At 52.2% G+C, this 21,731-nt stretch overlaps 1 protein-coding gene across 1 annotated transcript in view; it reads right to left on the bottom strand.

Annotated features, from left to right (window-relative positions):
• The window catches only part of SLC26A9 (solute carrier family 26 member 9), a 30,381-nt gene extending 9,452 nt beyond the window's left edge, over positions 1 to 20,929 (bottom strand). Inside the window, exons 1-16 of the mRNA XM_007988703.3 lie at positions 20,835 to 20,929; positions 13,190 to 13,332; positions 10,452 to 10,591; positions 10,211 to 10,321; positions 9,369 to 9,544; positions 7,383 to 7,547; positions 6,697 to 6,849; positions 6,320 to 6,402; positions 5,397 to 5,544; positions 4,987 to 5,100; positions 4,705 to 4,782; positions 4,029 to 4,124; positions 1,871 to 1,977; positions 1,023 to 1,092; positions 814 to 906; positions 561 to 674 (exon numbers count right to left, since the gene is read on the bottom strand). Of these exons, the coding sequence (XP_007986894.3) occupies positions 561 to 674; positions 814 to 906; positions 1,023 to 1,092; positions 1,871 to 1,977; positions 4,029 to 4,124; positions 4,705 to 4,782; positions 4,987 to 5,100; positions 5,397 to 5,544; positions 6,320 to 6,402; positions 6,697 to 6,849; positions 7,383 to 7,547; positions 9,369 to 9,544; positions 10,211 to 10,321; positions 10,452 to 10,591; positions 13,190 to 13,314 (1,773 nt within the window). The 5' untranslated portion in view covers positions 13,315 to 13,332; positions 20,835 to 20,929. The remainder of the gene's footprint in view (positions 1 to 560; positions 675 to 813; positions 907 to 1,022; positions 1,093 to 1,870; positions 1,978 to 4,028; positions 4,125 to 4,704; positions 4,783 to 4,986; positions 5,101 to 5,396; positions 5,545 to 6,319; positions 6,403 to 6,696; positions 6,850 to 7,382; positions 7,548 to 9,368; positions 9,545 to 10,210; positions 10,322 to 10,451; positions 10,592 to 13,189; positions 13,333 to 20,834) is intronic.
• Between the last annotated feature and the right edge of the window lie 802 nt (positions 20,930 to 21,731).

Genomic DNA, 21,731 nt, shown 5'->3' with positions numbered 1-21,731 from the left:
AAAGTCCATGGGCCATATCCTATCTGAGCCAGAAAATGGAAAAGGGCCGTGGGGGTTCAGTGGCTTCCCTGGGAGATGGTAGCACCTCATCCAAGAAGAAAAATGCCCAGGCTGGGTGCAGTGGCTCAGGCCTGTAATCCCAGCACTTTGGGAGACTGAGGTAGGTGAATCACCTGAGGTCAGGAGTTTGATGCCAGCCTGGCCAACATGGTGAAACCCCGTTTCTACCAAAAATACAAAAATTAGCCGGGCGTGGTGGCACCTGTAATCCCAGCTACTTGGGAGGCTAAGGCAGGAGAATTGCTTGAAACCCAGAGGTGGAGGTTGCAGTGAGCCAAGATCACGCCATTGCACTCAAGCCTGTGTGACAAGAGCAAAATTCCGTCTCTAAAAAATAAAAGGGGAAAAAAAGAAGAAAAATGCCCAGCGGCCACCAGGCAGTGATCCCAGAGACTTTCTGTCTTTGCCTGTTAGGGTGTGAAGTGGGGTCCCTGGGGTACCATGAATAACAGGAGGCAATATCAGAATGGGCAGGGGAGCTGCTTCTGGCCTCTGTTCACCTTGGTTTTCATGAATAGAGACCTCCTCTGTTGTGTGGGTCTCATTCTCCGCTTCTCCTGCTTCTTGAGGTATTTTTGCTTGGCTAGTAACACTTTCTGGGGGTCCATGCCTGTCTGTAGGGAGAGAGCCAATAACAATCTTGACCTCCATCCTCTATAGGAGTGACCTGTTTTCAGCTCCCACCGCCCTTTTGCTTCCATCTTCTGGCCACTCTCTGTCCAGAGCCTCTGTTCCCCAGGCACTGAGCCTTACCTTGGCAATGACCTTTTGCCTGAAGATCTCTGAGTTGGCAAAGTAGAGAGGGGAGCAGTAAGTGATGATTTTAATCCCCTGGATATCCTGGGCCTATGACAGGGAGACTGAGCTCAAGTTGCAGAAATGTCTTTATTGGCTTTAAAAAACAACCTCTTCTTGGGGTGGTGCAGAGTAAAATAAAGAGGTCATAAGCTTGAATCACCTACCCTATTGTAGGTCTTGGGATTCACATAAATGTCTGTGTCCATGACCTGGGCCAGTGCATAGCCATTTCGACTGGATGAAGAAGGAAGAGAAAAACATGAGAGAATGTTCATGGCCCATGGGCCTGGAAAGGTGCTCCTGCTGGAGCCGGGGCAGAGCCAAGGTAGGATGGGGTCCTGTCCTCACCCCCAGACTTGCTGTGTCTGCCTTTCTGCACTGGAGACACATGTCTGGTGGCCTGTGGCCTCCTATAACTAGGAGGATGACAGGCAGGCCCTTGATATAGCTTCCAGACCAGAGGGCAGGGGAGTGAAGTGGTGGGAGCACACAAGGTGACAAGGTTCAGTTGCCCTGAAGTCATCACTTCCTTGTTCTGAGTTCTCAAGAAGAGAAGATAGATTCCCCCAACATTCAGCATCCTCCCTGCCTTGGCCAGGACCCTTTCTCTGTGATACTCCCAGTGTGTAGAACACAGCTTCTGTCTTCTACCCTGGCACTCTCCTGGGGTGGGGTCCCATTTGGTTTGGGGTTCTGGCAGTGTCTTTGGAAGGATGTTGAATCTCACCACTTGCTCTTGCCCTCCTTTCTCTGCCACCACCTTCTCCCCAGCCGTCCCCAGCAAGACTATGCTGGCTTCCTCTGGGTTTTTCAGGATATGGGAAGTCAAACAGCCCAGCCTGTGCCTACAGTCCTGGCTGGGTTGGGCTCTCCTTGGGCCTGGAAGCAACTCCCGTGCCAGGCCCAGAGGTGGAAGGTACAGTGGACTAAGCCAGGCCATGGCATGGTAGCCTTCCGAGGGCTGGCCCAGGGACCCGACTATGGGGCTGGGAGGGCGGAAGCTATTACTTACAACTGAGTCTGGAAGACCACGACCAGGACGGAGAAGGCGACACCCACTGCCACACCATAGGGCAGGCTGAGGAAGAAGGAGGAGAGGAAGCTCACTACCCAGATGCACTGTAAAAAGAGAGATGTCAAAAGCAGACCTGGGGAAAACACGACCTCTTTCAGGAAGTCTTCCTGGATTAGCCAAGGCCATTCTCTGCTAGTAAAACCTCAGAGCCTCTCTTCTCTTTTTTTAAAAATTGTGTTTTTGCAATATTTTATGTTATTTGTGCTTCAGTTACACTTTCCTGTTTTCCTTAGATTGACCGTGGTTGCCTAATCTTGTCTGTGTTTTTAACAGAAGCCCCAGCACACAGGGAGGCAGCATCTATAAGAGCATGCAGCTGGGGTCAGATCTGCTTGGGTTCAAAACGTGTGTGTTTGTTTGTTTTTGGAGTCAGAGGGTCTTTCTCTGTTGCTCAGGCTATAGTGCAGTGGCAAGATCAGCTCACTGCAGCCTCAAACTCGTGAACCCAAGTTGTGCTCGGCCTTACCTTCCTGAGTAGTTAGGACTATAGGCACGTGCCACCACACCCAGCTAACTTTTTATTTTTCTAGAGATGGCTCTTGCTATGCTGCCCAAGCTGACCTTGAACTCCTTACCTCAAGCAATTCTCCTGCCTCAGCCTCCTAAAGTGCTAGATCACAGGTGTAAGTCACTGCACCCTGCCCAAAGTTTTGTTCTTTAATGGCTATGTGAAACAAAAGGAAAATAATAATGCCTACCTTATGAAAGGATTCAAATGTTAAGGAAAGTGACGGTCCTGGCCTAGTGATGGATGCTCAGTGGGTGATCAATAAATGTGAGTTCCCTCTCTCTGTCTAATAGCAAGCTGCGTGGGCCCTGGCAGGAGCTCAGCAGTGCTTTCTGATTGACTGGGGGCCTCGTTGTGTGTGGGTGGGGGGCAACATTGGGTGAAGTTTTGATAGTTGCCCCCTGTAGATTTTAAGACCCACAAATTCCTCTAAAGGAAATAAATCTGCCCAGATTCCTGTAGATAATTTCTGTGAAGATCAAATGGAAACGCAAGCCGCCATATGAACCTAAGGAAATACTGCCATCGCAGGGGCTTGTTGGGCTATGGTCAAAGCAGATCCTTGGGCTGGGAACTGAGGTATAATTTTTCTCCCTGTCCTCATCACTCTCTCTCCCTGGGTGACCACAGATGAGCCACTCACTTCTCTGGCTTTAAGGATTTTCTTCCCTGCCTTAGATGGGTGAGCCTCCCTTCCCTATGAGACAGTACAGCCTGGAGGTCTGGAGTCCAAGACTTGGAGTTTTAATCCAGACTCTACCACTTCCTACCTCTGTGGCCTTTGATGATTTACTTAACCATTCTGAGCCTTGGTTTCATCATCGTTAAGAAAGGTTAGTAAATCCTCTCCCATAGGTTATGATGGGGCTTAAAATGGAGAGAATGCAGTGTCGTCAATGTACACTGGCCTTCGTGACTATGCCCAGAGGAAGATGTGGTGGAGTGTGTGACTAATCATAACAATAAGTCATGTTTGCAGAATGTTTGTGCCCGTGTGGTGTTTTCCCACTGTGATCTCATTTAATCCTTGGAACCAGCGTTTGACGCAACCGTGACTGCATGAGTCTCACCCCCATTTACAGATGAGGAAATAGAACCCCAGGGAAGTCTAGTAACTTCCTGAAGGTTTTGGTCCTCTGGCTTTATGTTCTAGGTTTGTTTGTTTGTTTTTTTTTAAACTATTTCCTTTTGCTTTTTTGGAGCTATATATCATAAAGTAGTCATAGATAAGCTTTGTTGAGTATAAAATACGACGTAGACAACATGTTTACTTGTATTACCTTGCTTCTTCTTCATAGAAAACCCTGGGAGGCAGAGAGTACAAAATAACCATTTACCCGATTAAGACGCCAAGACTCAGAAAGGTTAGGGGGCTTGCTATTGGCCACGGAACCAGCAGATGGCTGAGTGAGGGTTTGAACATAGGATGTTTCACTTCGAAACTTGGACTTTTAACCACTCAGCTATGCTAATTAGGAAGCAGCAGACTAGAGTGTTCATTGTTAGGACAGGGCTAACTGACAGGGCTGTGGGGTTGGAGGAGAGGGCAGGGGCATGGCCAGTACCCAGAGGCTGCCCGATACTTACACAGTCCAACTTGCTCTTCCTCCACAGGTAGTAGGGGTCGGTGAGTTGCTTGAGGGAGTTCTTGAGATTGACAGCGATCAGGGCTCCTAGCACAGACTAGAGAAGCAGAACATTGCTCCAGGCCCCCAGGGTTTCCCCTTCTTTTTGCCCTCCTGCGCGTACCCGACCCTGAAGCCTGGCAGGACAGAGATGGAGTTCTGGAACACCTCCCCTGGCTGATCCCCCAAATGGCTGCATTCGCCCTTAGGTGTGGAAAGTGCTGGTGTTAGAGCCATGGGGTCCTTCCTGGCTCCATCCTTGCCCTATCTCTCTCCCCTCATCCCTAAATGACACATGCCTAGAGCCCTCCTAGCTGGGCTATATGAGAGCCCGGTACTCATGGGTAGGTGCAAATGCTGCCTAGGGATTAGACTCTGAGGCCAGAAGGCTGGAGTTTGGGACCAGCCCTGCACTGTGAGCTGCCTCACTATGGACAAGGTTACTTAGACTTTCAGACTCAGTTTCCTTCACCTTCAAAATGGGGAGGATAAAACCTGCATTGTCTACCTCACAGGTTGTGGGTGAGACTAAGTATGACAACGGTGGCACTTTGTAGTCTGTAAAGTGCCACACAACTCTCAGGGATTGTTCTTACTGGAGTCTCTCGCTGTTCTCTGCTCGATGGCTGGGCTCTTACCTTGGGGAGAGGATACAGATAGGTCCCCAGGACCAGCATGGTGATCATCACCACCAGAGACACACACAGGCTTGCCACCTATTCCGAGAAAGAGTTGGGGATAGAGGATAGGTGTGAATTTTTTGCTCTTGATTTATTTCCAATCCATGGCTTTGGTGGAGTGGAGACTAAGAACGGAAGAAGGGGGTTGGAGAAGAGCTGGCCTGGCTTGTAGTGCCCAGGCTTCTCTGGGGCAGCCGTTCTGTTACCACCTCCCCACCACTCCCCTAGAACAAGGCTCACCTGGGATTTTCCTCCAGCTCCATCCACAGCCAGAGTGACGGAAAGCGCACAGCAAATGACATGAATTTTAAAGAAGGAGCCAAAGAAGTTGCTGCAGCCCAGGGCGATCATCTCCTGTCAGGAGGGGACAGGATTAGAAGCCAGTGTGGGGCTGGGGGGCACAGGGACCAAGTGCAGTCAGGCATGCAAGCTGGATTGTGGGCCTAGGACCTGAGAGTGACCCTGTGGCTATAAAGTCACACATTCCCAGTCAAGAGGACGTCAGCCTCTTGGGGTCAGAGGACCCCCTATCCCCCACACTCAAGGCAGCCTGCCTCACCTCAGCCCAATGAGCACCCCACCCAAGATACCTCATGCCAGCCCTGAGTTGACCCATCCTGCCCAGTCCTGCCGGGAGTGGCCGGAGCTACCTGGTTCGAATCCACGTCGTAGCCGTGCTTGTTGGCCAGGGTCCGGCCCATAGCCAGGTTGATGACATAGCCCACGATGGCTAGGGAGAAGGCTGTGCCTATCATGTCCTTCCACTGCGAGACCACAGGTGACACCGGGGTGGGGAACCTGCCGAGGAGCCCGGAAGGAGGCAGAGCCCAAGGGTGTGAGTAGGGAGGGCAGCCAAGTCCTTCACCAGCCCACAAGGACCAGCCAGGCCCCCATGGTGTGCCGGAATCTTTGCCTAAGTTATCCCATGCAGTCTGAATCCTCAGCACCACCCCATAGGGTAGGGACCATCACTCCTGTTTTACAAAGGAGGAAACTGAGGCTTAGAGAACCAACTTGCCCGAAGTCCCTGGGCCACTACGTGGTAGGGCCTCGTTTGTTAACTCCCAGATTCTGAACCCTGCACGCTCATGAGTCCACAGACCCCTAGACCTTTGGTGCTGTGTGGCCTTCCCTCCCGTGCCTGCTCCAACCCTGCAGGACAAGCATCGCCCTTCTCTTCCCAGGGCCCAGCATGGTGCCTGGCACCGAGTAGATGCTTCATGAATCTGGTTGAACCTAATAGCTCCCTTTCTGCATGGACAAAGAACCAATGCATTAGAGCAAGGCAAAGAGCCAGCAAGGGGCTGATCAGAGAGGCTTTGTTTAACAGCATCAGTTGAATGAGATTTATAAGGGGAGTGTGGCAGTTAAGACTCATTTTTCATAAAATAGCCTACATTGGCTGGTTGTGTGGCCCTTCTCAGGAAACAGTCATAGTAAGAATTCAGACATGGCCAGTGTCATACAGTTTCGACAGCACTTTCACAGAGTTCATCTTGTCTCCGTCTCCGAGCTCAGGCCTGAGTGGGGCATGTGGTGCGGGTGGGCCAGGCCTCTGGCCACCTGGACTCACCCGCGTTGGATTTCTCCCACGATCTGCATGTGATACTTTTTGGGCATCTTACAGCCCCCGGAGATAGCTGTTGCCACCACCACCTGCAAACCCCAGAGTGGAGAATGGGGATTAGCCCTAAGTTGGGGCCAGGGCAGGGGTCTCTCTCAAGTCTCCCTTTTCTCTGGGGACCCTGAATCCCACTCCCCTGCCTCGTTAGGGGGAATTATTAGAGCAGTAGAAAGAGAGGAAACGCCACATATGGCAGATGGGATGGATTCACATCTGACTTCCTGTCCCACTGGCTGCCAGTGCGGGGGATGGGGTGAGGAAGGGTAGCGGCTTCCTCGTCTCACAGCCTGGCCCCCCAACACCCCAGCTCTGGACACGGTCCTTACCACAATCATCTCTGTAGGGATGGGGAAGCGGATCTTGTGCATGTAGCGAGCATTGAGCTCCTTCACCAGCACCAGGAAGGCACCGCTGATGAGGGCGAAGATGAGCGAGGCGATGTTGGTGTGGGGGAGGTTTTTGCAAATGTCAATGAAGGTCTGGGGGAAAGAGCATCATGCTCACAGGCTCCCACCCCTTCTTCCCATACTACCCCACCTTTAGGTGTCTGACCCAGGGAAAGGATGCCATCAAAGCTAATGGAGGCGCACCAAGACAGAATTAAAACCCAGATCAGGAACACTGTCCCCTCATCCACCGCCCTCTCCCGAAAGGCACATGGGGAACTCGTGCTAGAAAAGGAATGCTTTCTTTTTCCTTAGAAGACTTTGAGCTAAAGAAGGAGGGATGGAGATTAGACATAAGGAAGGACTTTCCAGGCAGGGAGGGGTTGAGGCAGTAGAATGGGGAACTGGTGGAGAAGATACAGCTCTTTTCTGCAGGGATTAACTACCAAGAACCTCAAGGTCATGACTTTGACCCTCCCAAGACAGAAACCCCCTCAGAATCCTCTCTGAACAACAGCTAAGCCAGCCCTTGCAATGAGGAGCTCACAACTTCTTAAAACAGTACAGCCTCCTCGTGTGTCTGCTGGAGCCTTGCCCCGTTGGCAGGGGTGCATCCCCAGACTCACAAAGACGATGGACCCTGGGCCTGCGTAGGAGGGAATGGTCAGTCCGAAGATGTACTTGAGCACTGAAATCAGGATCTGTAGGCCGGCGGCCGTCATGAAGCCCCGGATGAAGGATTCGGAGAGGTAGATGGCCACAAAGCCAAACTGCATGAAGCCCAGGCCTATCTGAGAGGAGGAAAAAGGTGGTTGGTGGGGGAAGACCCATGTGGTTCAGCAGTTCCAACAACCTGCCCCACCCACACCTAGGTCTGGAGCTGCGTGCAGTCCTAGGATAGCAGTAGCTTGAGGGAAATGGGCCATCTGTGACCTTCACCTGCCCTTCACTGTGCTTTACATGCCTGCCATTAGACCTTCAGCTCCTTTAGAGCATGGGCCTTTTTGTTACATCACCTCTCTGGCTTTGGCTTCCTTATCTGTAAAATAAGTCTGGTCCTCCCCCAGTGTTTTCTCTCTCAGTAAATGACACCATCATTAACCTGGTTGCCCAACCAAAAACTTGAGAGTCATCCTCCCTTACCTCCCACATCCAATCTATCACCAAGCTTCTGGTAAAATGTTCTTTTCAAGTCCAGCCCCATGTCTTTCTCTACGTGGTCTTGGCCTGCATTACTCCCACCTGGGCCTCTGTGGAGTCTCCCAACAGGTTCCCTGCCTTGATTCTAATCCACCTCCCACTCTTCATTCTCTGTGTAGCCGAAATGATCCTTATAAACTGCTAATCAGACCCAAAGCTGCCATTTAGAGGACATACCCCAGATTTCATTGTCTGGCTCCTGCCTACTTTTCTATCCTCTTCTGGGGCCCTCTGCCCTCCAGCCACACCAACCTCCTTGCTTTCCCTGGGCAGATCACACTCTCTCAGGCCTCAGTGTTTTTAGGCACTGTTCCCTCTGCCTGGACCATCCTCTGTATATCTTGTTCCTGGTTAGCTTCTCATCCTTTAAGACAGGTAGAGTGTCACCTCCTCTTTGAGGTCCTCCGTGACTCTCTGCTCTGTGTTCCTACAGTTCTTTGTGCATAGCTCTACTTTGCTGCTTATCTCACTGCATACAAATTTATCTGTTGACATGGCTCCTTCCTCTGCTGCGCTGTGAGCAGCTTGTGAATTGGACCTCTTTCTTACTTATCTTTGTATCCCAGGGTTTAGCCTAGTTCTTGGCAAAAAACTGAATGAATGAGTGAATGGAAAGGTGCTCTCTGGGACTGCGTTTTGCTCTTGCATTCTGTCATGTGGTGCTTCCCTTCATAAAACCTAGCAGAATCCTTTGCAACCCTTTGTGGAAGCTCAATTTATGTTGTGCAACTGCTGCTGTGGCTTGGAGCAGAGGAGGCTGGAGCAGGGTGAGGGATATTAGAGAAAAGTAGCAGTCTGCAAGACTGCGCTGGCAGAGAGTTGGGTTTCTCCACGGGATCATGGAGAGAGGCGGTGAGTCTTTTAGACAGTTTTAAAGCTCAGGACAGTTTTACCAGGTGCAGCTGTTGTTTTTTTTGTATGGTCCTGCTAGATGCAGGTAGGAGACACTGTTAATTTTCAAGGTTCACTTTAGCCCTGGGATGGGGAGGAAGGAGAAGGTAGAGCCCTAAATTGGATTTTTTTTTTTTTTTTTTTTTTGAGACGGAGTCTCGCTCTGTCACCCAGGCTGAAGTGCAGTGGCGTGATCTCAGCTCACTGCAACCTCTGCCTCCCGGATTCAAGTGATTCTTCTGCCTCAGCCTCCTGAGTACCTGGGATTACAGGTGCACATCATCAAGCCTGGCTTATTTTTGTATATTTAGTAGAGATGGGGTTTCATCATGTTGGTCAAGCTGGTCTCAAACTCCTGACCTCAAGTGATCCGCCCACCTCAGCCTCCTAAAGTACTGGGATTACAGGCATGAGCCTCCACGCTCAGCCCCCTAAATCAGATTTAGCATCAAAGCTAAGGCTTTGAGGCAGGGGCAGGGTGGTCTGATGCCTTCCTAGCAGGGTTGGGGGCTGCCCCTCACCTGGATGATGGCAGTGAGGCAGGCTAGCGTAGCTGACACGTGCAGCCTCTCTGCCTCCATGGCTGCTGTGTCCACATAGCTCTCATTGGTGGCATTGTTGAAGACCTGGAATTTCGACTCTGGGGCCAGCTGCAGACAGATGTTACCCACCAGGATGCTGATAACGGCAAAGGTACCTGTGGTGCCCCACCCAGCCAGCAAAAATCAGAGGTTTGGACCACACCCATGGAAACCAGAAAGGGGCCCAGGAACGCTTCCCGACCCCCAGGGGGATGGATCCCTTCACCTCCAAGGCTCTTCTCCATCATAATAAAAACAACCACTCACTCTAACCATGATCTATGCTTTTCAAGGTGCTTTCACCTCAACGGTCAATATTGTCTTATCAGACATGTGAAGAAATGAACTCAGAAATAAGAAATATAAGCAGAGCCTGAACCAGAAACCAGCGCTTGTGACCAGGCTTTTCTCCATCTCACTTAGCACCAGAGAAGTACAAATGTCCCTGTAGTGGCCGGCTGGGACCAGCCAGGGAGTTAGATGGTGATTTCTCACATCTGTTTAAGCATGGTATAGCATATGGTATATCTTGTTCTGCCAAGTCTTCCTCTCATTTCTGGGAGGAAGATGGAACAGGTAATGCTAACTGAACTCAAAGAGGCTCAGTGGTTTCCCCAAGGTCACCGAGGACCTGGGACTGACATTCACAGCGACCATTCCCCTAGGACTGACCACAACACTTCTAGGAGAATGCAGGTGGAAAGTCTCCCGAGCCCCCTTTGCCACACCTCCCATCCTTGTGGTCTGGGTCATCCTGCCTGCCCAGCGGGGAGAGGCCTTACCTGGCACCATCTGGTGCACTCCCCCCAGGAAGAAGTAGGTCAGGAGGGGGAAGAAGGAGGAGTAGAGGCCATTGACTGCAGGAAGGTTGGCCAGCAGAGCAAATGCCATGCCTGCAGAGGACAACGACATTGAAGCTCAGCAGCACGACTGACTTATGGGGATCACAGAAGGATAGAGTGGGGATGGAGAGGAATGGTTGGGGAAGTGGCAATCCAGGCCTGGCTAAGGGGGCCCCTTCACCTTGTGGGACCTGGATCGATCCCCCGCTGAGTCCACCAAGCAGGTCGGGAACGATGTAGTCTTTAATCTTGTACTTGGGGAGCCAGGAGAGCACAGGCAGCAGCCCAAACACCACAGCTTTGATCTTGGCTGAGGAACATCTGGAGGGGAAAGGGGAAAATTTCCAGTTGGCTCTGCATGGCTTGGACATTCCATGTTGGAGAGGGATTATCATATCCTGCCCATTTCATTCACTGGGTTCATTCAAAATTCACTGAACTGTGTGCCAGGGATACTGAGAAGAAAAGGCAGGAACTTTTTCTTAAGAGCTCGTCAACTTGCCCTGGGCATTAGCTGGAGGTCTTCTGACTGTCAGCTCCTTACCTGGGGAGTTTACAAGACTTGGCTTAAAGGTATGGGTGTTGTGGTGGCTCAGTCTTCGGAGGTATCAGATCCATCTCCTGGCTCAGATGGCTTTTCTCTGGGAAAGGCTCCTCTGAGTGCTGTCTGTCTGATTCCAGGCCTGGGTACCTGTACCTTGGCTCTTGCTGCTGTGTGTGCATCCTGTGTGTGCATTCCTTGCTTTTTGTCTGTCTCTCCCACTAGGCAGCAAACCCCACCACACATGGCAAAAGTCTAGCTCTCCTGTTCATCTTTGTACACCTTGAGCCTTGCACAGGGGCACTTAGTAAATATTTGTTGAATAAATGAATGAGTGAATACCTCTGAGTGGGGTCTGCCTGCTGCCATTTTTCTTAGAACTTCCTTGAAAAGGAAGGCTCTATTGTTCCTGCAGGGTGAACTCTGCTGACTCACTATCCTGTATGTGTGGTAACTCCAATACCGGAGTTCTTTCTCCTGTGAATTCACTGGGCAGCAGAGGAGGGATTAATTCATTGGTCAACGCAGGGTGGGGAGAGTTGATTCCTTCCCTGTTTGTCGAACACCTCAAGGTCCTTTCATAGAAACCCAGGAGCGGTAGGAACAAGGGCTTACAAACTCAAGGGTGACAGCCAGTGGATTGATGACTGGAAGTGGGTGAGGGGCATTTGCTTTCCTTCTCCCAGTTGAGGGAACTCAAATACTTAGGGCCCATCTGGTGACTCACTGGCCTGCTCTGATGAGGCTTCTTTTCCTGCCCAGCACCAATTCCTGCTCTTTGCTGTTGTTCAACAATAGATTCCCTGACACTTGGTCCCCTGGATGTCACCCAAGACTGAAACCAACAAAGACAATGCTTTGTACCTTGGAAAGTCTGGGCAGATTTTCTTTTCCAACTAACACTCCATGAAACAGCATCATCATCAATATCTTACCCCCTGTCCCTTCTGGGGCTCATGGGTGCCTCTGCCATTCCTGGGATGCTGGAAGGGGAGGTAGATGGGGCATAAATTGCTTAATGCAACTCTAAAGCCTTGCTCGAAGAGAGAACCAGCCCTGCAGGGGCTCCATCAGGTCTGCTTGTGGTGGAGAAAGCCGGACTTATGAATAGAGAGCTGGCTAGGGAAAGAAAAGCAACTCATTTGAGGGCTAGTCCATGCCCAACCTTACTTGCAAGTCTGCTGTATGTTGGGCAAAGCAATCTGAAGCTTGAAAGAAGAGCTGGACACAGAGGCTGAGAGGGATTAGCTTTCTAGACATTCATTCATTCATTCATGAAACAAATATTTATTGGTGCACCTTCTCTATGCCAGACACTGTTCAAGGCTCTCATGCCAGCATCATGGGAATTGTTAGTTTGCTATATCCCTTTACAGCTTTCATTAGCCAATCTTTTAGCAGATCTTCTCATCCTCGGACTCTGTGCCCTAAAGTCTTTGGGCACAGAGACTGGCAGAGACCACCTGTCTGAGGAGCACAGCTGTGAGGACAGACTAACTGGGCAGAAATGGAGCCTCCCAAGAGAAACAGGGTTGGGCTGGGGCTTTTAGTAAAAACTCAAGTGGGTGATTCCCCTGGCCTGAACCAGTTCCACCTGCGTCTCCACTTCAGCCATTACCAGTGACCTCAATCCAGGTAACTGAATCAGCCGTCTCCCCAGGGGAGTGAGGGAGAGTGAGCCGGCCTACAGCTAGACCGGAGGAGGTCTGCCAGGAGTCTGGGAAGGGGGAGGGTGACGTTCGCAGCCCCAGCCTCCCGGGGTGTGGGTATGGATCACCTTGTGTAACACCTCCTGAGGGACAAGGCTTCATACCCACCATGGCATTTCCAGGGAGCTAAGAATGGAAAGAGCCTGGGCGCTGGTAGGACCACACTCTGGGAGGTCCCCTCAGGAAAGTCCAGAAATTTAGGGCCTCCTTTTGGCATTCTCTGGACCAAGTGGAGGAAGGAACATCCGGGAGGGAAAGGACAAAGGGCTTGGGGTGATGGTAACTTTAGGTATTTTTTGTAAGGAGGGAGCAGGGCGTGGATTAAGGGCTCTGATACTCTCCACCCCTCCGTAATGTAACTTGCTCATCTACCGCGCCTTAACAAACCCGGAGAGACTCGGGTGGATTGAGAATATAGGAGATGCCATGCAGGGGTTTGGGGATGCCCTATAACCCTTCTAGATGGTTCTTGCTCCGGCTCCCCATCCTCCCTGGGGGTCTTAGTACAGATGAGGTTGTAGGATCTTAAATTCATCATTCAGAACCTCGCTTCCCCAGGGCTTCCCTTAACCCCATCTTAGGGATACCGGTGCAGAAGCTGTGTCCTGGTGCAGAAAGGATTTTGGTGGGGAGCAGAGGAGGCAGGAGTTTGGGTTCTGGACCAGTTACCTGAAGGTATTGCGCAGTTTCTCTCCCACTGGGTATGTCCGGTCCTTCTTCTCAAACTCATCGTCGAAAAGGGTGAGAGAGTATGCGGCTCTGTCTACCACGTAGCGGGGCCTGGGCTGGCTCATATCTGGGGCATTTACAAGCTTTGGGAGAAGCAAAGGAGGGGAGAGTGAGGGAACATCCCTCTCCAGTGCCAGCCCAGGCCTTCTCTCTCTGGTCCTCGCAGCAGCCGAGTTTTATTCTGGCCTTCCCCGCCCCGATAAAGCAAGGTGCCTCCCTTCCCTCTGTCAAGTTTTTCCGTCAGACTCCCTTCTTGCAGTGGCCTTCCTTCCCAGGCACTGATGATGCATACACTCGCCCTGGCTGTTTTGCTTGGCGCTCAGTACATGGCTGGGACTCCACACCTGTGACGTCACCATCACCCCCACCGAGCACCAGGCAAAGGGGAGGTAGAAGTACGAGGGCAGGAGTCCCCACTTGATTCAGCACGTGGACCCTACTCTCCCCTGACCTCTGGTGTCCCCACAAGCCATACTCCCTCCCTAGACCTCAGTTTCCCTGGCAGAAAGGTTCCTACCATTCAGCCAGTCAGTTTGGAAGAAACAGAAAACAGCTTGCCTGGAGGCAAGGGGATAGCTGAGATGACCTCAGGAGGACCCTTCTTGGATAAGACACCTAGAACTTCACCAACAGGTTTCCCAGGGGGACAATGGTGTGTGTGGGGAAACCAGGATGGTCCACCTGCCGGCTCTCTCCCACGGCTTCCTGTGCCTAACCTTTCCCCCACCCTTTTGTACTGCTGCTCCTCTCCTCCTCACTTTTGCGCAACCTCGCCGACGTTCCAGGAGCTGAGTTGGGCAGAGCTGAGTGCCAGGGCCCCTGAGGAGTTCCCTGTAGGAACCTTTCCCTCTCCCTCTTCCAATTACTGGGCCTCCCACCTCCCCTCTACCTCCCAGAGCTGGGAGAAGTCGCTCAGAGGACCACAGAGAAAGGACAAAGAAGAAAGAGATGGGGCAGGCTTAGAGTGAGGATTTGTATCTGGGAGGTGGGGAGTGTGGGGTGGCTGTGGCCAGTTTGGCAAAAGATTTGAGATGGGGTTGAAAATGAGTAACTACATGGGGGCTGGAGATACCCCCAACTTTCCAGAGGAGAGCCTGGGTGAGAGGGGAGGTTGTCAGAGGGGAGCAGGTTGCCTAATGCCTTTTGTGGAAGGGTCCAGGAGCCTGGGTTAGTCCTGCTTTTATTGAGGAGGTAGAATGGGCAACATTATTTTTTGAACCTCAGATTCTGTATCGGTAAATTGGGGGTAACAGACATATCTCACAGGGTTGTTGTGAAGATCAAATGAGTTAATGGATAAGAAAGGGTTGTGTAAAATGTAAAGTGTGATGCAAATGTGAGTTTCTATTATGAATAAGATTGTGCCCGTTGGTGAAGGCTGGGCTGGTGCATTCCATTCATTTGGTCTTGGGGTCCCGAGGTCCACTGTGAACTACAGGTGAGGGTGGGATGCCCAGCAAGACCCCACAGGTGATACCCAGCAGAAAGGGAGGTGGGAGAATGAACCTACCCCCAGCGCCTGTACCCAGCCCCTCGCCTGGCCCTTAGTGTACTCAACAAATGCTTGTTGAGTGAATTGATAAATGGTGTTTTGGAGGAGACATGGACAGAAATGAGTAAGGGCAATGGCATGTGAGACATTTTGGTGGGAGAAATTAGAGACAGGGTGGCTTAAGGAAAACAGCACAAGTTTGAGAGCCAGATGACCTGGGTTCAAAGATTCAGTTTCTTCATCTGTAAATGGGGATAATAACAGTTGCAGGCAGTTGCTATGAGGATTAAGTGAGATCATGTGTATGAAGAGGCTGGCCTTTTATAGGCACCCAGTAAATGTTAGTGGCGATGATTACTATGATTAAGATGGGAGGGTGCTTTCTACCTCCTAGCAGAGACTATTCAGAGGCTTCCGGCCCTTCACCGGCCCATGAGGTCTCCTCTCCACCTGCTCCAGAGTCTGCATGGGTCTGGTTGTCCAGGTGGTTTGCCTGGGGGGCAAAATGAGTGGGGAGCATGACCTCCCCACACAGGAACTCGAGCTCCAGACCTTGCTTCAGAAAAAGACTTATGGTTTGGGGAGTCTAGCCCAGGCCACTAAACAGACCACCTGCAAAAAAAAAAAAAAAAAAAAAAGCAAAAATTTCAAGGGGGGCTGAATGAAAAGAAGTGCCCTTTGGAAGAGGAGGTGATGGGAGATCTTGCTTCCACACCAACCAACAGACAGCGATCCCTGAAGCATCTTCCTAGGCTGCTTTCAAAGGCTATAACTTCCAGTAGTGTGTTTGCGGGGAAGGGAGTTACTAGCATCTGATTCCGCTGAACCCTACTATCCCAGCTCCCCTCCCCGCGATTTCCCCACTTCCTCAGTGGTACCTTTCTTCCTGCCACCCAGCCCACCCCCATCCTTGTTCCTGTCCTCTCCCTCCCCCTCAGCCTCCATTCAGTTGTTCATCAAATCCTGTTGTTATTTCCCTCCTTCCTCCCTCCCTCCCTTCCTTCCTTCTTGTCCTTCTGTCCTGTCCATTGCCTCCATGCCTCCACCCACCCCGTCCCATCACCTCCCTCTTCAAGTCTTATCTCATACCTGGACTATTGCAAAATTGATTTGCTGGTCTCCAGCCATGCCCCTTCAACCCAGCCTAAACTCCCTGCTCCGAAACCTCTATCTCCCTCATTTCCAGGAGGATGAGACCCAAACTCCTTATTTTGGCATTTTTGTTTTTTTATCCTCTGGCCTCGTATTGGTGGATTCGGGAAATCTGTTGGCCGGGTCCCTCCACACCATCTGGGCTGGTCTGTTCTGCACCCGCCAAACAAGCCTGGGTGTCTGTTCCCACTTTCCTCCTTACCTGAGGTGCCCTGACTCGTTTCTGCCTTTCTAGACCTGCCCATCCTTAAGACCTGTTGAAGTTCCTCCTCCTTCCCTCTCCTTCCTCTCCAACACTTTTCCCTCCTCCTTCTTGCCTATGAAGCCTTTCCTGACCACCTTGAAGAAACCCTGAAGGATTTCTCTTTCTCCCAGGATCTCCACGTGCACCCCTCCAGCCTGTACACTAGTGTTGGCTTTGGCCATTTTTCCTTTGGGAGGAAAGCGGCAGGGGTGGCGGAAGTCCTTCAGAGAGCAACAGGTAGGTGACTCAGGACCAGTCCTGCCCCTCTGGGCAGGCTCACAGACAGATGGGGCGCCAGATACTAGGGAGTCCCCTCTGACACAGGCTCACAGAGGAAAAGCCTCCCCTGCGTTACTGGAATACCAAATCTGTCTCTTTCCCATGCCCTCTGCCCATCCCAGAAATAGGATGCTGAAGGGGAGAAGGCTCTGGGAGCTTTCATAATTCTGAGTTTGCATAAAGAGGAGAACCCAGCAGCCAGTCAGAGTCAGAAAGTTTTGTGTAGAAGAGAACTTGAGGACCACATTTGTCCAATTGTCTCATTTTGCAGATAAAGAAACTGCACTTGGTTCCAACTCTGATGTTCCTGTTGGAAGGGGCTTCAGAACTTCCAGGGACAAAGCTGATCCCAGGACAATATTTTCCCCTGAGTGGCACCCAGAATGCCCCTTTCTAACCACCCTGGCGGCCTTGCCACCCCAGCTGATGGGACAGGACCTCTGGGTTCTGTTACTCCTCTTGAGGGCTGTGGTTCCCTCCTGGCCTTGGTTTCCCAGGACTATGATGGCCAGAGTTGCAAATCTGTAGCCACAGGAACTGCCCTAGCTCCTGGTGAGGAGGTGCCCTCAACATACTTCCTAATTCCAAGAAAGGGGTTGAGGTGGGGTGGGACGTAGAAGGCAAGGTTACTTCATCCCCAGCCAGCCCTTCAGGTGAGGACAAGAGGTGGAGGGAAGAGGGATGGGAGTGGCGGAAAAGGGTGAGTGGCATGGTGGGGAGGAGGGGTCTCAGAGAACTAGCAGGGACGGGGGTTCCAAGGAATCCTCAGAAAGGGTGTCTCACAATGCTAGGTTAGGAGCGGGAAAGTGGAAGAGGGAGCAAGAAAGAGAGCCAGGTATAGGGAACATAACAATCTGATCCCCAGTTAAACAAACAAACAGCCCTGCTAGGTGATGTCAGCATCGCTGGAAAAAAAAGTCAAGTGCCCTATTGCCAGAGGTGTGTATCTATGAGCCCTGCCCCCACTACCCCTCCACAGCCTCCCATCCCCCCACCGGGCCAGGGATAAATAGCAGGTGCTATGTGATAATACTGAGAAACAAAAGGGTGACCCTGCCCTTCCTCCACTGTGCAGGGAAGGGGGGCAGGTCCCAAAGAGCTGGAGGGACTTAGAGGAGGGGCTGTGAGGTTTAAGGGGAGTAGGGGGTGAGCCGGGGAGAGCAGAGGGCAGGAGATGTGGGTGCATGGACCATTCCTATGCCCCGGCAGGAGAGTGGGTCAAATCTGGAGCAGAGGGGATGCAGGGGTCCTGCGAGGTGGAGGAGCTGGGAGAGGGGAAGCAAAGAGAAAATAGACCCTGCAGGGGGAGGGGGACACAGGCTGGAGCAGATCCCCTCCTGGGCTTCTCCAGGATTTCTCCTCCAATGAGCTCATGCCAAAGCAAACCCCTGGTACCTCCTCCTAGTCACATTTCTGACCAGGTCTCTGTCAACACCATCCAAATATTGTAGGCAGAGATGGGCTGCGGCAGAGATGGGCTCAGGCAGAGACAGTGCCTGAGTGGATGCACTGAAAGGCTCTGAACGGCACCTGGCCATGGGAAGCACGCAATAAACTCCGACTATTATCATTACTGCCATGATTCCAGAGGAGCCTCTTTCCTGCTCTGCCATCTCTAGTGGGCACTCTGCCTTTTTTTGGCTTTCCTTTTTCCATCTGCCCCTGTACCCGCTGCCCCATGACTTAACTCCTCCAAATTTTCCCAGGACTTGATGAGAGGAACAGCAGAAAATCTTGTCAGAAAAGGGTAGAACATCGGGGGAGCAGGACGATGATGGCCTATTTGTGGGTTTTGGTCGGATCTGGAGGCGATGCTGTCACTGTGGCCCAGGCTGACTTCCTCCCTCAGTCCTGCCAGGGGTGTGCATGTCGGGGAGGGGGTTTTTGACGCAAGTGTGCCAGGTACGGGAACAGCCCCGGCTTGGCCAACCCACCCGGGCGTCCTTATCACTGGTTCCTAGCCAGCTGGTTGCTGTGTTCTGGGAAGAGGAAAGGTCACCTTGAGGTTTCCCCTTTGCTCTAGCTGCTGGTTGCCTCCCTGCCTCATCCAGGGTGGGGGCCACAGGGCAAGAGCAGCCTCTGAGTGACCCAGGTGTGAATGTGAGGGGGACAGACAAACTGGCTGGGGTCTCAGTGGGAGACCACATCCCTGGCAGGAGGAGGAAGGATGTAGAGGCCTCTGCACCCCTAAGGCTTTTTTTTTTTTTTTTTTTTTTTGGAGACACAATCTCCCTCTGTCACCCAGACTGGAGGGCAATGGCACGATCTTGGCTCACCACAACCTCTGCCTTCTGGGTTCAAGCGATTCTCCTGCTTCAGCCTTTCTGGGAGCTGGGATTACAGGTGTGTACCGTGACACCTAGCTAATTTTTTTTTTTTTTTTTTTTTGTATTTTTAGTAGAGACAGGGTTTTGCCATGTTGGCCAGGCTGGTCTCGAACTCCTGACCTCAAGTGATCTGCCCTCCTTGGCCTCCCAAAGTGCTGAGATTACAGGCTGAGCCACTGCACCCAGTCCCCCAAGGCATTTTTAAACACTCCTTTTCCTTCTACTGTCCCTGTGTTTCCAGGGCAAATCTCTCCCCACTCCTCACCCAGCCTAAGTTCCTTCTCAGTGTAGGGGAAGATGAGATGTCCCTAAGGTGTCATAGAGACCGCATCCCGTGTAGGGTAGAGATTCACTGATACTAACCCCTAATTCCCCACTCTTTATCTCCAGGCGGACTCTCCCTCCCTCTGCACTTTCCCTGCTAGGGATGGGTGCTGGACTGAGGAAATAGGCTTCAGAAAGAGGGATCAAGGCTAGACTTTGAGAATCACTTCCTAACAGCAAGACTGACAAGGTCATGGGCTCCCTGGAATGGGCACTTGAGGTTAAATTCCTAGAAGTCTTTAAGGAGACTGGGGCTGCTTTCACTTGGAAGCAGGGCCTGGGCAAGGAGACCAGGGAAAGGCCCAGCTTCTCTGGTCCCAGAAATCCAGGTGAAAGCCTGGAGAGGCATCCAGTAAAGATCAACTCCCCTTGAAGGGGTGGCTCTGCCCCTTCCATCTTCCAAGTAGTGACCCCGCAGCCCGCAAAGCTTGGTCAGTGTTGAGCTGGTCCTCAATTCCCCCAGCAAGTTCACGGGGATCAGAGTCTGGCTGTTTAGTACGGTTTAAGAGGCACTCTTGAATACTGGGTATATGCCAATCTCCGGAAGACTCTGGGCATTAAAAGATAAAGAGGCGTCGTCTCTGCCCCAGGGTTTATACAAATGAGACTCAGAGTGGGTGACTAGCTCTGGAAAGTGCCTGGGAAGGCCATGCTTGCAGTGGAGGTGCTGCTGGGCCATGCTGGTCTCCATGCGGCCCATGCAGGGTCTTGCTGGGTTCCGAATGCCAGGGCCAGGATGAGGGAGGTGGGGGAGGACCGTGGGGCTCCGAGAGAGGGTAATCTGCATGAGTGAAGTCACTCAGGGGGAAAGTCCTCTCTCAGTCTGCCCACTTGGGGGGCTGTGTCACTCCAAGGTCGTCTTTTGGTGCTCAGACCCTTAGGGTCAAGTGTAAGGGGCAGTTGATGCTGGAATAATCAAAGCTTTGCTAGGTCTCAGCTGGGGACCCTCTGGAGTAGTTTTGAGGAATGAGGGCACTGCCTGAGAGTGGCTTGGAACCCCTTGGAGCTGCAGTATGAGGGGTTTGGAGGCTGAGAGCCTGGGGAGCTGGTGGCCCATCCACCGTCCTGGCCCAAGCCCTTCTGTGTTGAAGCATTCACCAGGGAGTCGGGCATCCCAGGTCCAGCTACCACCCACCCGCCTGCCTGATGGAGCTGATCCCTTGCTCACCCTCTCCCACTCCTCGGTTTCCTCCCCCTCCACCTCTTCCAACTTCTCAGGACTAATGGAGATACATGGGATTCTGTGTAGTCCATGCTAAGTTCCCTGAGCTGGTGGAGAAATAAATGAGTGAAGGACGATGTCTGGGGGGTAGAAGGAGGCATACAGAGTAGGCTGGTGAGTCAAGCATTAAGAGCTTTTGCCTCCAAGACTTGAAAAGAAAGGGAGAGGAGCAGTCCACAGCTTCAAAGGCTGGTGCAGAGGAAGGTCTAACATTTTCGTTTCCCTAGGAGGCCTTGCCTCGCTCTGTTTTGGGGTCTGGCGGCCTCCTCCACCACACCTTCACCCTACTTGCTCCCTCAGCCAAGCCCAGCCTTGCAACCCAGGTCCTTACATGGACCTGAAGACCCAAAGGGCGTCTCAGAGGGGAAGGGCTGGGAGGCTGCTCTCAGACTCCAGGGGCCACAGTGTCCTTCCTACTTGTGGTCAGGTTGGCAGTTGGTTCCTGTCATCCCTCCTCCCATCCCTCCTCTTGGTACCCCTGGTGCCCGCCCTCTTGCAAGGATGACCCCAGCCCAGTGGGGTGGGCTGGGCTGGGTGGGGCTTACCGGTGGGTGAGCAAAGCCGACGGCTGGGCAGGGCTGCAGGTGTGTCTGGGGAGCGGGCAGCCGAAAGGTGTTCCTGAGGTGTGTGAAAGGGCTCTGCTCAAATAATCCAGGGAGGCGTTTATAAATAACTTTTCCTCAGGGCCACGGGGTGAGCCCCGGCTTCTGATTGGCTCAGAGGGGAAGTGGTTTTGAACACTACACCATAGCTAAGCCTGAGGAGATAGGAAAAGGAGATAAGGGGGAAAAGGTCCCAAATGAACAGCCCTTTTTTTGTTTTACCTGGGGAGCAGGGCTGTTTGATGGGAGCTTGGCACTTCCTAAATCCACCCCGAAGACAATAGGTCACATTCAGCGGGGCTCCTGCCCCACAGGCTCCCCCAAGGCGACCTGGAAGGAGGGGGACGAGGCAGAGGAGGGGACAAGGCAGGACAAGCTCCTCTCAGCTTGCTGTCCTGCTGCTTATGGGGCTGGGGGTCAGGCCAAATAGCCTCTTGGACAATGGGAGCTATTGAGGCCACCCGAGGGGTGTGCTCTTGGGGCTGCTTGCTTTGAAGATTGGAGATCTAGGGGGTGGGAAGACAGTAGTCCTCTGAACACCCCTGGGGAAGGGGAAGAACCATGTCTGGGAGGCCCTGGGAGCCTTTATGCGGTTTTGGGTTGTGATGGAGACCTGGTTCCCAGTTCTGTCCCCAGTCTTAAGTCGCTTGTGAGTTCTGTGCCTTGGTCTATCCAACAGTGCAATGGGGGAAATTATTCCTGGCCCTCCAGGTAGTGTGCAAAGAGAACACAGGGGTTTAGGATCTGATAAAAGAGCTCAAGAAACTGGACTTATAACAATTATATGAGAGGCGACCTGAAGGCTAGCAAATCTCCAATCACAGCCCTCTGCTGCTTCCA

The sequence above is a fragment of the Chlorocebus sabaeus genome, chromosome 25 (genome assembly GCF_047675955.1).
Source record: "Chlorocebus sabaeus isolate Y175 chromosome 25, mChlSab1.0.hap1, whole genome shotgun sequence".
Lineage (NCBI taxonomy): Eukaryota > Metazoa > Chordata > Mammalia > Primates > Cercopithecidae > Chlorocebus > Chlorocebus sabaeus.
Note: the sequence above shows the minus strand (reverse complement) of the source record. Positions and strands in the feature narration are given on the sequence as shown.